This window comes from Propithecus coquereli, unplaced genomic scaffold (assembly GCF_000956105.1).
Source record: "Propithecus coquereli isolate 6110/MARCELLA unplaced genomic scaffold, Pcoq_1.0 Scaffold162, whole genome shotgun sequence".
Classification (NCBI taxonomy): domain Eukaryota; kingdom Metazoa; phylum Chordata; class Mammalia; order Primates; family Indriidae; genus Propithecus; species Propithecus coquereli.
Genome location: NW_012140747.1, coordinates 996,860 through 1,014,199, shown reverse-complemented (window position 1 = coordinate 1,014,199; position 17,340 = coordinate 996,860). Strand labels below are relative to the sequence as shown.

Sequence of the window (17,340 nt, the reverse complement as noted above, 5' to 3'; positions counted from 1 at the left end):
AAAAAACAGGCTGCGGGTCAAATCTGGCCTGCAGGCTGTAGTTCGCCAAGCCCTGTTCTAAATAGTAATCAAAAAGAAACCCCAATCATGAGATTAAGTTGAAAAATGATGAAAGTACTTGGAGAAAGCCTTGCTCAGTCAGAATCACTGTGTTCAATTTACAAGAGCACAGCTGCTGTGTCACCCAGACTTGGGGAGGAGGACGTGTACACACATCACCACGCAACTCTGCTTGCTGCCAACGAGTGCTGGCATGGATAAGAGGCTATTTTTCTACTCTGTGAAAGTAGCTAATTCATTAGGCCCCATAATTCAGAAGTGGAGGACAGGGCACTGACAGAATGCCCATGGAAACATTGTGCACCTATTCTTGGATTAATTTAAGTTTCACCACATTACAGGCGACCCTGTAGACATCTGTAAATGAAAGAGGCTAATTTGATATAAAAACACATGGCTCAATTGAAAAGAAAATTTCCACAGAGTGGGAGTTCCACAATTTAAAAGTGACTGCCTGTATATGCTGCTTTTAGAGAAGAATATATATGCAAAGTTCAGGGCTAAGTCCAGCGGAAGTTTACATGGTTACATAGCTAAACCTGTTGCTCTTGTTTCCCCCCATAAACATAAAAAATATGGCCAGATCTCAGAAACAGGGGCAACGAAGGGCCTATAGATCCAGACAGGTTACCTTGTTCTCTAACAGGTTCAGTGCTTAAATAAATTCCCCCAAATTAGCAACACCACCCTCCTCAAGACCAATTTTCTTATGAGACATGAAGAAACAGTAATGATACCAACCCCGGAGGGTGGGAAAATCTTTTTGTTTAGTTCAGAGCTACAGCTGTTAAATTTTTTCAGGATAGAAGAGAATCTACTTTAAAATGTCCATACTACCTAAAGTGATTTACAGAATTAATGTAATCCCTATCAAAATACCATCATCATTCTTTACAGATCTAGAAAAAATAATTCTACATTTTGTATGAAACCAAAGAAGACCTCGTATAACCAAAGCAATCTTAAGCAAAAAGAACAAATTGAGAGGCATCAGTCTACCAGACTTCAAGCTTTACTACAAGGCTATAGTAACCAAAACATCATGGTACTGGCACAAGAACAGAGAAATAGACCTCTGGAACAGGACTGAGAACCCAGATATAAAACCATTCTCATATTGTCATCTAATCTTCGACAAAGCAGACAAAAATATACATTGGGGAAAAGAATCTCTATTCAATAAATGGTGCAGGGAAAACTGGATAACCACATGCAGAAGATTGAAACTGGATCCCCACCTCTCACAAAAATCAATTCACAATGGGTAACAGAAGTGAAGTATCACAAGGATGGAAAAATAAGCACCACATGTACTCGCCATCAAACTGGTACTAACTGATCAACACTAAGGTGCTCACATGGACATAATATTCATCGGGTGCCAGTCAGGTGGGAGAGGAGTAGTGGGGATGGGTAAACTCACAACTAATGGATGCGGAGTGCATTGTATGGGGGAAGGGCATGCTTGTAGCCCTGGCTTGGGTGAGGCAAAGGCATTACGTGTAACCAAAATGTTTGTACCCTCATAATATTCTGAAATTAAAAAGTAGGTTGCTAATATACCTTTTTTTTTTTCCCGGTTTAAATGTCTATAATAACTCTTGCATCCACAGAGATTCTCTTTACAAGGAGAAAGAGATTAGAGTGTCACATCAAAAACAACACTCATAATTCCCAAGCAATTTGACAACAAAATCTCATTTCAAGTTCAGGAAGAGAAAATAAAAACAGAGTTCAAACACCGTCAGACATCTCAAATGAACACACATTATCCATAGAAAGATTAATGGGAAAAGGCGAGCACCTATTTTTACATCGATTAGTTACCACACCAAGAAGATCTGAAAATTATTCCTTAATTTAGAACTGTCCTGAAAGCTGGCACGGTGTATCTGTCATCACACGTTGAAGACGGAGTGTGAAAGGTAACGACAGATGATAACCTTATTAACTTCTGGGCTCTTAAGCAAGGTCACTCATTTGAGATTAAACAAGATAATTATGAACTTTAAATAACCGTCTGAAGGGTTTCTTTTAAAATTCAGTCGCATCATCTTAGGGTCCTGCCTCACTCCTCGATGTCTCAAGATGGCATCAGACACGTACTAAAGAAATTATGACAGGTCCAAACAATGAGATACCAAAATGACGCTGTAGGAGAAGAGTATTTTATGACATGGAAACATATTCACAGTGCCTTCGTTGCGCAGCTCCAAAAAACTAGGTTACGAAGCAATATGACCTCATTTTTGTTAAAAAAAAAAAAACAAAACTTCTAAAAATGGTCTGTAAGAATATAAGGACTAATATATAAGGACTATTGGTAATGGTAATCTATCAAATGTAAATAAACATAGAAAGTTAGAACTTGCTTGACGTTTATTTTTGCTTATTTACACATTTTCTAGTTTTTCTATCTTTCACGTAACACTTTTGTAATAGGAAAAAACGAACACATGTACACAAACATTCCCACTAACCAAGCTGTATTCCAGTTACTGTGGTAGCCTTATAGCAAACTCTCAAAAGCAAGTCAATAAATCAGAAAGTTCTACTGAGCACTAGCTTTATTTAATATTTTAAAATATCAATTATTTATGATAGAAGTTTAAAAGAATCCATGTAATGGGGGGAAGCACCAAAAGCAAAGATCAGTAGATAAATGTGTTAGTAGCAAGTCGTAAAATTTTTAGTCTCTAACACAAGTCTCGTTTGGGCACCCATGTGTTTGGAAGGTCCTGTCGTTTTTTAAAAATGGAAATAGAAAGCAAACAGGTTAAGTAGTAGGAAAACATTTTTTGCCTTCCAAAAACAGCAAAGTTCTAGTAACTTTGCTCTCTTTGTTTTGTAAGGATATCGAAAGGCACAGTGGCCCAAAGGCCCAAAACTGAGCGGTTCTCGAAGGCAAGTCTGCCATTAATGTTTTAGTCTGGGTAACAGTCTCTGAGATTCCAGCCAGGTGGGTGACCCAGAAGGCTGGCGAACAGGTGAAGCCATCCACATGGCTGGCTTCACAGGTCCACCTGTGATCGCTTTTGGCAACTGGCAGGTTGGCCACGTGCTCTATTTGCAGGGCTTTGCGCTTATAGCGGCTTCTCCCTAGAATTGGTTCACCCATCCATAACTGGATTTAACTATGATCAAAAACACATAAAATACATAAAAGGCAGCCCAGACTTGGCAAATGTGATCAAAGGGGAACTTTCGCATCAGGAGGCCTTATTCTGGGTAATTTATTGCTTTTGGTATCCTGTACGGTCTGTAAATAATCGCTAACACCAGACAGGATGTTAATTACATGATGCAGTGATTTAGATATAATACATTATTTAGCATTTCCTTAAATTGTTTAATTGTTTCTCAACACCCTGTTAACACCTTTCCATAAATGGAGTGAAATGGTGACTTTGAGAGTTAATCTGTTGCAGTTGAGCAGTTGTTCGGGTGTCTAGTCTAGCTCAACGTTAAATGTGTCCTACGTAAGCCCAACGATGAAAGGTAAGCCCTTTAGTTCTTAATGTCTGCCCCCCTGTTACCATCACCCGAGGACCACACTCCTCCCACTCCACTGGCTGAGAGTTGTCATTAAAGGATAGACCTTGAAGATCAGAGAGAGATCTATTTACGACCCCTAAATACCACTTGTCACATGTTTTAAATGCATAACACTGATCTGGAAATGCTATCAGATAATGTTTGGAAGTATCATTTTAAGGTTACTGGATCTTCTTAAGATCATTCCAGAGATTTGAAAAATAATTGATTTATCACATCAATCATAATTTCTTTCTATGATTATGTAAATTACTTCAGGATTCACATGGGTATTTGAAATTAGAAGCCAAAATAACTTACAAAAATATTTATTTTACGGATTGCCATTTAAGTACACCGTAAAGTTTGTTATTTGTTCAAGAAATATTGGATGGAGGGGGGAAAAAAGCCAAGTGGATAAATTAGGGCTAAAGAGGATATTTGGTAAAAACCTTATGTATGACAATTTAATGTAACCAAACAGATCACAGGTTCCTACGCAAGTAGCTCAGGCAACTTGGTGGTGTCATTTTTTCTAATATCCGTAGGAATTTTGGAAAGAGTAATTCCTATTAAGAATGCATTGGGGGTAAAGTTTGAAGTTTTTAGAATTCTGTATTCCTCTCAATTTTCATTTGCAAGAAAAACAAATCACCATTTTCACTGAAGGACAGCAAACATTTTAGAACTAAGAATTTGATTTCTATATACATCTTAGATATGCAATTCCAAGAATAATTATAATAATGCAAATTCAATGCAAAGAAGCACTGATTGTGGTTTTGCTTTTTTTTTTTTTTAATGAAAGTTCCCATCAGTGTCCACTGGAAGTTCTACTCGAAGATGGCAAACATGTTACAGCTCTTGGCCATTACAAACCACTTTGAATGTCAATGAGCCACTTTAACAGACCCATGTAAATCATGGCTTGGTTTGAGAGGTTAAAAACAGTATTAAAACATTTTCAAGCTTACCATGTTATATATTTAATTGTTCTCTTAATGCAAATCATCAGAGCACAATTTAAGTCTTCCATATAAGTGATTAAGACACCTTCCCACCCCACACTCAACCCACATGTGGAATTTTCAAAACAAATTGATTTTTCAACCACCAAACATTTAACCATGCCAAATCAAGGATTTTCACTAGCATTTCTTGTAGCTGAATCTATTAAGCAATTACGCATCAGTGGCACTGAGTAAGAGCAACCTAAATTTCTGCACTAATGATATGCATTCATTATTCTGATATTTATTAATTCTAATTTTTGCAGAACACAATTCCTTTCGTCCTTGAAGCTAAGCTTGTTCACAGAACAAACTATACAGAACACCTATGCACGCAATTCGCTCAACTGAAATGATGTCAAAACGAACACAACTATTCCAAGTTTTAAATTTTGAAACTATTTCAGCTTTTGGTTTTAAAATTTAACACACAAAAAATCCGACCCCATAATAATGTTAACTAAAATTTTTTTCAAATCCCCCCCTGCCAAAAAAAAAAAAATCAACAAACAAATCTGTAAAGAGCAACCTGGACATACCTCACATGAGGCAGACAGTTTAAGGTTCACACAAAGATGCTACTTCTGTCGAAGCATTTGGCAATCAAGATATCCAATGTGTTCAGTAAAAGTGAAATAAATGACTTTGTCAGTTTACTCTTTGTAACAAACTGATGTCAAAGAGAAGACTTTCTGAAGAGCTTAACCTGAGAAGGCACAGCCTATGTTGCCTTCATCCCCATCTCCGGCGAGATGAAGCAGGACCTCAGCAAACGCCGGGCAGGTATTTGAGACTCAGGCCCCAGAATACAGGAAAGGCCTCCTATTAACAGGGAATCCGAGGAGAGATCGTTTGGGAAGATTAACAGCATATACCCTATCTAGTTTCCAACAGGCATGAGTTCACCAGCAGAAGTGATTAAAACTGCTCCTGTCGGAAGGCAAATTAGCCTGCTAAGTAAAATGGTAGTAATTTTGTCCCCCAGAGAAAAGCTGGAAACGTCTTTCTGCACAAAGCACCTGACCCGATCAAGCTCGCAACTGCTGAGCTGCTCAAAGTGAGGTCTGTGGTGCAGGCCACACCCATGATCTGCTGTTACTGGTCATACAAGAGATAAAGACAGAAACCGGGAGAAGCATTTAGAAGGAGCAATTTGACGAAGTAATTTTTATATCTGCGAAATCTAAAAAACAAAAAAATCCCAATCTTGTATTTTGCAGATCTCTGTTCTTTTCCATTTCACTTTTCTAGTAATCGGTTTGTACTGTATTTTTACAAGACATATTGATCCACAATGAATCCGGAATCTTAGGGAAAAAAAAATCTTTTACCATAGCCAGGTGGAGAAACACTACACAATGAAGTTCTGCGTGAACAATGTGTGATGTGTATAACGCTTGCAAGGATACTGATTTACTTGCAGTCATCTCTGAAATGAGTTGAATATTAAGATTTTTCAGAAGCAGATAATTTTGCCTGTGTGTAATATACTAAGCTCCTCTGATTAACACTGAAATTAATGAGGGCCAATGAGATACCACATAATCAAAACTGTTCCCTGGAACCGAGATAATAATTAACACGATTCCCTTGGAAGGGGAGAGTCCCGTGGTCAAACAAGTTTGGGATATACATTCCATCCCGCGGTCCCTCCTGGGGAGGCGTGATACACATCAGCATATTAAAGATTCTGGGAAGGCCAGTAATAAAGCAACATGTTTAATTACAAGAATGTGACCCTCTTCATCTAAACTCCTATTAACATCTTATTCAGAAAACACAATTTTTGAAATGCTGATATAGTCGAACTCCAGATTAGCAATTAAAAAATCTGTCCCGGTGTCTCTTACGAGCTGATTCTTTTCCTCATGTATAAATGGATCACTCTACCCACCCACCATCCTTGCAGAGCCACAGCACGAAAGGAGGTAATTGTGTAAAATCACCTACAGCAGGTAGGCGCCTTTGGAGCAAGAAACTGGCTCCAACATCCCCCTGTAGCCTAACACACATAAAGCGCTCGGCACAGTTGCTAAGTTGTTCTCTAGGAAACGTTCCAGGTTGTCTCCTCATCCCTCATACCCAGGATGGCCAATTCCAGTGGTCATTTGTTGGCCGACTCCCCTGGAATTCTGAGTCTTTGGAGGCCTCCCTTACTCTGGCAGGTATATGTGGCAGGCACCTGCCCACCCTTCCAAGGAAATGCAGATGGGACCCAGAGTAGCGCCAGGAAGACGCCTTTCACTTGGCCAAAGACTCCAGCTCCATCAGGCTCCCTCGGCCTCAACCTTGGCACAAAGTGGTGGGGGATGGGGCGGGTGGGACCACGGCCGTGCGGGACTCAGGTGCCCAAGACCACAGCCATCTCCCATCCTCAAGGATCTGCCACCTTCTCCCACAGTACCCACACGGGACTCAGTCGTGACCCGCTGAGCTGGATCGACACTGCACTCATCTTAGTGGAAGAACAATCTAAACACAAATAATATCACAACCTGGAAAAAAAAAAAAGGACTATAACAAAGAAATCATGTCAAAGCTTGACAGCATCTCTTTCCCACCTAACACCGTAACCCGGCTCCTATTCACTCTCTAGCTCCCCATTTCGACAATCAACAATAATACATTTTCCCTCAAACAACTGCTATTTTCAACTTCTATGGCCCCTCTGTTTGCTTCAAAGGCAGCACCCAGAATGTGGGTGACTTCTGCAAGGTCACGTGGTCAGCGAAATGTAGGACGAGGAATTGGTTCTCTTACCTCCTCTCGTAACCACCAAACCACGAGGTCTTTGCTAAGGTCAAAATTATCATGAAACGTTATTTACATAGTACACAACGAGCTCAGTCCTGCAGCTGTTACGAACACGAGCCTCGACTTCAAATAGTAAAAAACAGAAAGATAAGCAGCCCTTCGTTTTACTTACTATTCACGTAAACGCTGAATGCTATGGAAGCATTGACGTCAGAGTTGGACACCAGAAACGTGTAAGTGCCTCCTTCGGTCCCTTTCAGTCTGGTTAAGTGAAGTTCACTGACATATCTACGAAGGAAGGACAACAAATCAGTCACCGGTGGATGGCCTGCCTCGGAGGGCATCTCTTTGCCAGTTTCTACCTAGAAATGCACGCCCTGTTTGGGGAAAACTATGACCCATTTAATTCGGTACTAACGAAATCCACAATAACCAATACAAACACACACCCACACACATATCCCGTCTGGGACGAGTGCCTGTCGTGTGAGCACGCAAAGTGGCGAAAGGCAACCTCACGGAGACCGCGGCCGCTCCCCTGCCCACGGTGCCCTCAGCTCGCCTGCCTGCACCCACCTGTCCCCTGCCTTCACGCAGACACTTGCAGGTGCTCTGAGCAAGGTCTACACTGCTGCCCTCGCCTTCCTTCTCGCAACACCACCAGCTCCTGGTTAGGACCCCGAGACTTCTTCCCAGGGTCCCCATTGCAGCACATGCTGTTCAAGCTTCTGTTTTACTATAGGGCCCCTGGATTCGGCTGTGTAGACTGGGCACTCTGCAACCCTCAGGAGAGTTACGGGCATGGGCTCCAGTGGGGACGTGTCGCCCTGGGCAGCCCACGACCCACGCAATGCACGTGAGTTTCACACGAGCCGCACAAGCAGCTCACCATATGCGGTGGCCTCGTGCAGACTCTCTTCTCACACTGTGTGAGCCGCCCGCAGCCTGCCCTCCCAGCCTCCCACGCTGACTGCTTGCTGCTGGCTCACGACTTTCAAATCTTCACCTCTAGCGTAGACTTCTCTGTCTAACACCTCCCATACGGAGCAATTTTCCTGCCCCCCAACCCACTGCCAGCCAATAACGACTCTCCCTGCAACCTTCGCCCCAGGATTGCTCTTAGGGGCTCAGACCCACTTGGAAGTCAACTGCCTGGCCAGGTCTACCACCACTGAGTGGCTGACCACCGACGGGGATGGAGCACAGCCCAGCTCAGAGCTCCTGAGGGCCACACTGAGGCTCAGCACCACCCGACCCCATCCTTTCTGGGTCTCCCTGCCCTCCCACCCTGCTTCCCCACTCCCTGGCAGGTCTCTCCCTTCATAAATCCCCGGCCTCCAAATCCCTGTCTCAGGCTCCGCTTCTATAGGACTTGACCTCGGATACTCCCTACCTGGGCATCTCCACTGGAGATCCCACTGTCAACCTGAGAGCCCACAAACCCCAGGCTGAACTCACCATCCTCCCTCGGAAATGTGCCCCTCTTCCTCCTCCTCTTCCTCTCCTCAATGGTATGGCCTCTCACCACCCCAACCTACGAGCATCTTCAGCTCCTCTCTCCCTCTACCACCCTCTCAATCTCCTGGACACCTCCCGAATCCATCGTCTGCCCTCCAACCCTTAGTCCTTGGCCCGGGACACTAACATTTCTCACCCATGTCCTTCCAGTAAGCAACAGCACCTGACTGGAACAATACACAAACGCTATCCAGGCACCCAGTCCTTATTAGCCATTGATCTTGGTCAAATTACTTCACCACTCTGAACCTCAGTCTCCTCATCTATAATAATGGGGACATAAGAGTGCCTACTCGTAAGATCTGTGGGGACTAAAGTCAGTGAGTTAATATACTTCAGGTATTTAGGACCATGCCTGACAGAAAAAAGCATCTGCAGCTTATGCGAAGTATTACTACTGCTGCTATTTTCATTGCAATGTTTTGAGGACCAAATGAGAGGTCTGATGTAAAAGAACTTGGGGTCACCGCCTGGCCCAAAGCTACTTAATGATTCTCAGTTTTCTTGGAGTTTTAAGATACAACGAAAGGTACTAACTCCCTCTTTCTCTGAAGAGAATTATTGACCGTGTCCTGAGTATACGCCAGTCACTGCTTTGAGCCATCCTCAGAACTCTGGAAAAGAACCACCCTCCTTTTTACAAATGAGAAAACTGAGGCCGAGTTTGCGTGTGCACCCGTGTGCGCTCTAAACACACGGCGCGACGGAATACCCAGATGAGGATGGAAGAGGCAGCCGCGGGCTTCCTTCTTCTTCAGGTGTCTTCTCGTGTGTTTATGGGCCCCAGAAATCGGATCTGGTGAGCGCAGGGGAAAAGGGGGGAGCAAAAGTGGTCCCCAGGGAGGGTCCTTTTCTTACCTGATGTTACTTTCGTTCTGAGACTTGGGGTAATCTTCCCATTTATCAGTGAAGGTTCTGTTCATATATATCCACTGCTGGCGCTCAGGTTTGGGGTAGGCCTCGTATTCAACAATCAAATCGACATTTTCTCCATCATTTACAAATATCGTAGTGTTCATCATGGGGAAGATATGAATGAATCCTTTGTCTAATTAGAACAGAGTAAGACAGAAAGAAACCGTCATCCACAACTACCCAACAAAAAACACCACCTCATGTTGGAATGACAAAAATAATTGACTGATTTCAGGTATGAATGGGCAGTAACAAATAAGAGAATTTTAACTAGCCATTTTACATTGTATTTTGCTTTTTTAATAGAATCACTGTCATAAAGTGAGAAAGAATACACATTTGAAATACTGATTCTCCCATCTCTGACTCAGAAGCAATTCTCTTAAAGACTAGTCTTGAGGTTTATTAGGTTAAAAAGTATTTGGACTAAACAGTTAGCCCATACCCAGACCCATTATAATTGTATAAGTGTTAAGGTGCCATAAATCAATAAGGGAAAGAGCACTCTAATGCTTAATAAAAATGTTAAAAGAATGTCCTTTAGTATTTGAAGAAAAATAAACTTAGGTCTTCTAATTATATTGTATATCACAGATAAATCAGAGACAGCATTTTAACAATCAAATTGTATTTTTAGCTAAACAACAGAATTCACTCCTATCAAACTTCTACAGAAGAGGCCGTCTTTTGGGCTTTATGGAAGCAATAGAAGAAAAAAAATCGTAACAGACAAAGTTGAATATGTAAACATTGTCAAATGTCTATAGAGTAAAATTAATTAAGGTAACAGGAAAAGAGGACAGCAAAATATAGAAAGAAAAATGTTCAGCTAAACTAGTAATTAAAATAAGACATCACTTTACACTTGTTAAAAATAGCAAAACTAATTTTAAATAAACTCAGTAATTTTGCAAGTGTGATAAAAAGTAGCACACTGCATTACACACTCTAAACTGGCACAATTCTTTCAGGAAGCACTTAGCAATATAGATTTAAAAAAAATTATCTACTCTTCAATTTAATCCTGTAATTTCCATATGAGAAATCTTCTTAAAAATGGGGTAGACAGTTACATGTCAGGAAAAAAGTGCTTTTTATACTAGTTCGAATAATTATGAAAACGACAAAGTAAGAGAGCTGGTTAAATAAATAATGCAGCCCTTAGAAATGGTTATATAATAAAATGTAAAAGTGCTTGAAAAAAGGGCAATAAAATAATCGCCAATCTTATTTTTATAACCACCATTTGTGGAATGTTTACTATGAGACAAGAACTGCCCTAAGCACTTTAGCATACATTTTACTTAACAATTATGATAAACATTTAATCTTATAATAATACTGAGAGACAGAGCTTATAACCTCTAATTTTTAGATGAAAAAAAAAATCAAGGCCTTAAAAGCTATCTAGCAGAGCCTAGATTTGATCACAGGTCTGTGATAAGCCAAGCCTGGCCTCTTCTTCCTACGGTATACCCTAGAGTCTCTGTCTATGTACTTTACGTGAAAGAGAGTGAGGAGATGAACAAAATTGTATATATAGTTAAAACTCTTTAAATAAAAAAATTTAAGCAATACACCAAAATCTTAAAAATGATTATATCAAGTTAGTGGGAATACAGGAGAGTTTTAACTGTATTTTTCTAGCTTTTAAAAATTTTTAAATTAATTATAAAATTTAAAATTATCATTCATTAACTTCGGTGCTATCTGGTTAAGTATATTGAAGGCTGGCATTATAGTTTTTACTGCTCTTTAATTTCTTATAGATTCAGAATTAAAAATACAGTCCAAATATGCTTTGTCCATGGTAGCAATGAAGAAAGGATTTTTCAGGTGAGAATGAAACAAATCACCCAAATGAAAATTAGAGAGAGATGGAAACCACCACCCTGTTTTGATACCTGAATCATAGATGATATACCCTCTTAGCATTCTTTAAGAAAATTTAGGTTTAATTTGAGGGAATAAATATTTTATCTGAATGCTACATTAAATTTTCAGCTTCTCAAGGTCTTAAAGAGAATACACAATGCAAAATACTCAAATATTTCAGATAATATCTGCAATGAAATTATTTCTCACAATAACCATATACAAAATACTTAAGTGCCGCTGAGTTTCCTATAGTCTAGTTTGCACAATATCGTAGTATGTCCTAGAGTGGAGCAGAGCTTCAAATTCATGAAGTGTACGAATTACTGGAAGATGGCCAGGCACAATGGCACACACCTATAATCTCAGCTATTTGGGAGGCTGAAGTGGAAGGAGCTTGAGATCAGCCTGGGCAACATAGAGAGACCCCATCTCTAAAAGAATTTTTAAAAATTAGCCAGACATGGTGGCATGCACCTGTAGTCCCAGCTACTCAGGAGGCGGAGGTGGGAGGATCACTTAAGCCTGAGAGTTATGAGCTATGATTGTACCATGACGCTCCAGCCTGGGTGACAGAGCAAGAACCCGTCTCAAAAAAAAAAAAAATCTTAGAACTCCACCTAGATTGTTGTAACATAAAGAATCAAAGAACTCCACTCAGGTTGTTATGACATAAAGTTTAATGTTTTTTCAAGCACTTCTCCATTAAGAAATTGGTGATCAACTGGTAATCAAGTGCGACCCCTACGCCTGACGCTTCTATTAACATCTATTGCCTTTCCTCCTTTCCACAGCCTTGGAGTTGGAGGCTGTGTTTCTCAGAAGAGAGAATGCAGGCAGAGTTAAAGCAGGATGAGTTAGAAAGTTAAGTGGCAGAGCCCTCAACTCAAAACCGGGTCAGATTTTAGCTGCTTTTGCCACAAAAACAAACAAAAAATGGGTAACTATGTCTGGTGACGGAGATGTTAATTAGCTTCCCTGTAGTAATCTTCTTACGATCTATATGTATCCCATAACATCATGTTGTATACCTTAAATATACACAATAAAAAATTATTTTAAAAAAACAGCCAGGTTGAGGCGGTCCCAGAGCCCTGCTCTCTTTGCCGTGCAACGTATCCAAATCCTACTCCCAGCCACTAAAAAATTCCTTTGCTCTTTGTCTCTTCCTGTTCCTGTCCCACCTCAACCCACTCCCAAAACGATACAAAGGCAGATTCAGGTTTCACAGCCACAAGTCTTTCCAGTCACACAGTTATAATTCTTGGAAATTGATGAATGGATTTTAAAAATCTGATTACATACAACAATATGCTCAAAACATCCTTACTAATTGCTTTCTGGAGCTAAAGCTGAAGCTGATATATCAACATGCTCCCTAATCAACTTAGCAAATTAGTGCTTATGGAGTTTAATATTTTAAAAGCATAGCCTTCTATTCAAATTAGTAAATGGTTCACAATCACGTTTAGGGACAAAGTAGTACACTTTCTGTGTGCTGACTCTATAATTGCAAGTAAAGTGTCTTTTCTGTGTTCAGTCTGGTGAGATACTTTGCATTATAACATGAGCAGAAACACCAGAATTTTATGAGATTATTGTGGGATAAATCACAGTGCTTTAACACTGCTCCATAAATTATTGAAGAAATTTGGGGAGAGGGAAAAGGAGAGATACGAAAACAAATACTGCATCATTTTCTTATTGTTCATGATGAAGAATTTCACCGCCCTAGAAGAATTTAATCAAAGTCAAGCGCTAGGAATATGGCTGCGTTACAAAGACAGGAAAATAGATTCAATTCAAACAATACTCAAAAGGCAAAAAATTTGTAAATGAAGTAATTTAAAATTATTATTTTTCTCAATAAATCAAAAGCATGAAGAATCTATGCTCTGCTCTCTTCTAAGTAGATGCTTGGAACACAAGTATTCAGTGAGATTTGGAAGACAAAGCTAAACCAGTTGTGCACAGCAGATATGATGGGGTTAGGGACCCAAAAGGCAGGACCAAAAGATTTAGAGAAACACCTGAGGCTCTAACACATTTGTGCTCCCCGATAGACAGAGTCTACAGCCATTTCCAAACTCAAGTCATTCAGCAAGGATTAGAATTTTTGAAAAAGTTCAACGTCTATTTTGCTTTGTTTGGTGGGGTGGGTAGCGCAGAGAATAACAGATTTGAAAAACTTCAGGAAGAGCTTTCCGCTTTTCTCTATTATAAACTGGTAGAATTTGCTTTTGTGCTCTAGTCTCAAGAGGCTACAGCGATAATTTTTGTTCATTCATTCATTCAGTGATAACTAAATTCTAAGAAGCTGTTCAACATTCCATTTACATAAAAAGGAAACTATCTAGTAATTTCTTCTTTCACTACTGCCAGTAATTTATACATTCCCATAGAGATATTTACCTACTACTTCCAAGGTGGTTGTGACATTCGCCGATCCGAAAGTATTACTGGCATAACACGTGAACACTCCGGAATCATTAACTCTTGCTGAGCTGATAGTCAGCGTTTCCTGACGTTCATAATTGAAGTCACCGTGATGCCAGCTATTTTGTTTCACCTGTGCTTTCGTCTGCTGTGTTTCAGAAGACGAAGGAAAAAAGTCAAAGATTACCATGTAATTTATATTCAGGATCTTTCCTAGATAAATTAAAAATAGCAGCAATTAACTTCTCCATATTAGCTTTCATTATATACTACTTAGGTAAGAATAATAAAGCATCGTGACAAGTCTATCATTGGAACACTTCATATTACAGGATTATACTGAAAGTCAGTCATTATTAACGACTGGGAAAAAATACGAAAATTCATTTCTTAACCATAGTATACATAATTCCAAATTCTCTGCAGTGCTAAATTTTAAGTTACTATGTAAGAAATATTAAGGAATATTGATACTTTATTAGATGAGTCAGCACGTTTATGTCATGTCCTGTTATATTACCTTTTTCTATTCTATATCCCAACGATTGGAAAAAACCACATTGTTAATAACAACAATGTTCTATTTTATTAACATTTATTATTTGCAGGAATGAAAATAGAATCACAATGTCTACAACTAACTTGGAAATTTACCCTACAGTTCTTACCCAGCAGAATTTTGGCAACTACTGAAGGGAATTCTAAGGTATAGGAGACATCTAAGACCAAGCCCAGAACTATTTAAGTATGAGCTAAAGAGAAAAAGTTGTGAATTTACCCTTGTGACATCACCATCCCACTCTTATTGTTTGTCTGCAGACAAGACATGGAGAGACTTCTTGTATTTATTATAAAATGTCATGGGAAAACCATGATACAAACTAGAGAAGCTCTCTGAAAAGATTAAAGAGAGTCAAATATAGCTTTTTGCATCTTCTAAATTTTCTGCAATGCGCGCACATTCCTATTACAATGGAAAGAAAAACAACTAAAAAATGAAAATAAGCAGGAATTGATATCGACATGGAGTGAGATCAAAGGTGCTTCACTGGCCTGGCTATGAAGAACCTAAGAGTTAGACTATCTGACAGTGTTGTAAATCAGCACGATCCTTCTGAAAAGCAGGTTGGCAGTTATGTTCATAACCTCTGATCACCTGCAGCAAATTTATCTCAAGGAAATTACTCAACAGAAAACAAAAGCTCCAAGATGTTGACAGCACTGAAAACTCAGAAATAACCTACCTGTATACCAAGTAGGTAGCAATAAAATTATGACTATGGAGACTATAAAGAGAGATGTTTATGTAACTTAAAAAGCATAAATTGAGTGTACATTAAAATTGTAACCATGCAATTATATGTATGCATGGGGGAAAAGAGAAAAGAAATATGAAAAAAAAATTCAGGCTATATAACATTGATAAGAACTAGCCACTTTTGGCTACTGAGCATCTGAAACGTGGTAGTCCAAATTGAGTTTTGCTATAAATATAGAATGTGTCTGAGATTTTGAAGATTTAGTATGAAAAAAATAATGCAAAACATCTCATGAATAACTTTTATGTTCATCACATGATGAAAGGATAACGTTTTAGCTATAGTGGGTCAAATAAAATATATTATTAAAATCAACTTCACCTTTTCATTTTTTGTAATGTGCTTACAAGAAAATTAAAAATTACATGTGAAGTTCATGTTCTATATCTGTTACACGGGATTGCTACCTATAATGGGATTATGCCTATTTCTCTCCGATGTCCCCTTCTAAGAGATTCTTCTAATAATTGGCAGAAATCTGCCATTTCACAGCGTAAGATCAATTGTTAAGAGGATGCGAAAGTCAGGTGAAGTGACATTTTCACACTGCCCTTTCCCAGTCCATAGTTTCATGGGCTTCTCCTTTACAAAGGCAGAGTGACAATGGGCAGATAACACACCAAATCCTAGATTTAGGGTATCTTCCTTCCAGTTCTTTCACAAGCCCAGGAGTTCACAATAGGGACCGAAACAGGAACACTGAACTTGTCAGTGCCAAAAGGAATAGCTTCGCCCTAAGTGATGCAGTATCAACACCCAAACTCCAAGACCATAATTTAGGATACTGTCAAAGATCATAATTAAATGCAAGTAAAAATGCTAGCGTTTAGAAGCATTAGAAAAGCTAACCAGATTAACTGTATTGAATAAACTCCAAGACTCTCTTATGCTTAAACAAACAATTGCAACAACTCTAAATAGTCATTTTACCCTAAATTTCATTGCGAATTAAACTTATTCCAAATAGAATCAAATATTATGGATTTTTAAAATAATTTAATACTGCTAACAGTATTCCACATTAAGCCAAAACATATCAATAAAAGATTCATGGATGAACCTTGGCAGAGGGCCATGAGCCCCATCTGCAAGTCACACACTACATATTGTTTGCACGTGATTTGGTTTTCCTTAACCCTTGGAGGTGCACACTGAGATCTCCCCAGAGGGCTCCCACCACTAAAGGCTTGTCTACCAGCATCAGTGGATTAATTGGGAATGGCATGCAGGGCTCCTGGGAAAAATGGTTCAGAACGAAACTGCCTAGGGCAATTTAATTTCTCATCTCAAAAAGGCTAATTTTCAAGTTATGCAGACGTTCAAATGTACACCCAGTCTAAATTGTTCTCTCATCTGAAATCAAGGATTATAGAAAGCCAATTAATATGGGATTGTATTCTGTAAGGTTAGCCAAAAATCCATACATAAGCTATTGCTTTTATTACATTAGATGACAGGAAAACTGAAACTTGTTTCTCTGAGCCATTGGTTGGAAAGAACGAGCCTATGGTACAATCTATTCTCCTAGTCAATGGCGGGCTTCGTTTAGCAGAATTATCATCCATCACAGGTCTACGTGAACCCCATCACAGTGTCTTCCATTATGCTCAACACCATGGTTATTTGTTTAGCAAATAATTTTTAAACAGGCATGAAATTGTCAATGTTGAAAATAGGGCACGATGAGGAGAAGGAGGAGGGGAGGAAGAGGAAGAGAAGGAAAATGTAGTATATCTTTTTCCCAATTTAATGCATGCATGTGTAATGAAGAAAAACCACTGTGATAGCTAATTAACTATTAATAGATGGCCAAGATTAGTCAAACAAAAATTACTGAAAACTCAGTCAATGGGAATTCTAAAGCAAAATATTCGGGAAACTAAGATAGTTTAAAGACCCTGCTATTAATGTGAGTATTT

The 17,340-nt window shown here is 39.3% G+C and overlaps 1 protein-coding gene across 2 annotated transcripts in view; it reads right to left on the bottom strand.

Annotated features, from left to right (window-relative positions):
• The window catches only part of KIT (v-kit Hardy-Zuckerman 4 feline sarcoma viral oncogene homolog), a 75,835-nt gene that overhangs the window by 20,113 nt on the left and 38,382 nt on the right, over nt 1–17,340 (bottom strand). For both annotated transcript variants that reach the window (XM_012641105.1, XM_012641107.1), the window contains exons 5-7: nt 14,079–14,247; nt 9,735–9,924; nt 7,531–7,646 (exon numbers count right to left, since the gene is read on the bottom strand). In XM_012641105.1, the coding sequence (XP_012496559.1) occupies nt 7,531–7,646; nt 9,735–9,924; nt 14,079–14,247 (475 nt within the window). The remainder of the gene's footprint in view (nt 1–7,530; nt 7,647–9,734; nt 9,925–14,078; nt 14,248–17,340) is intronic.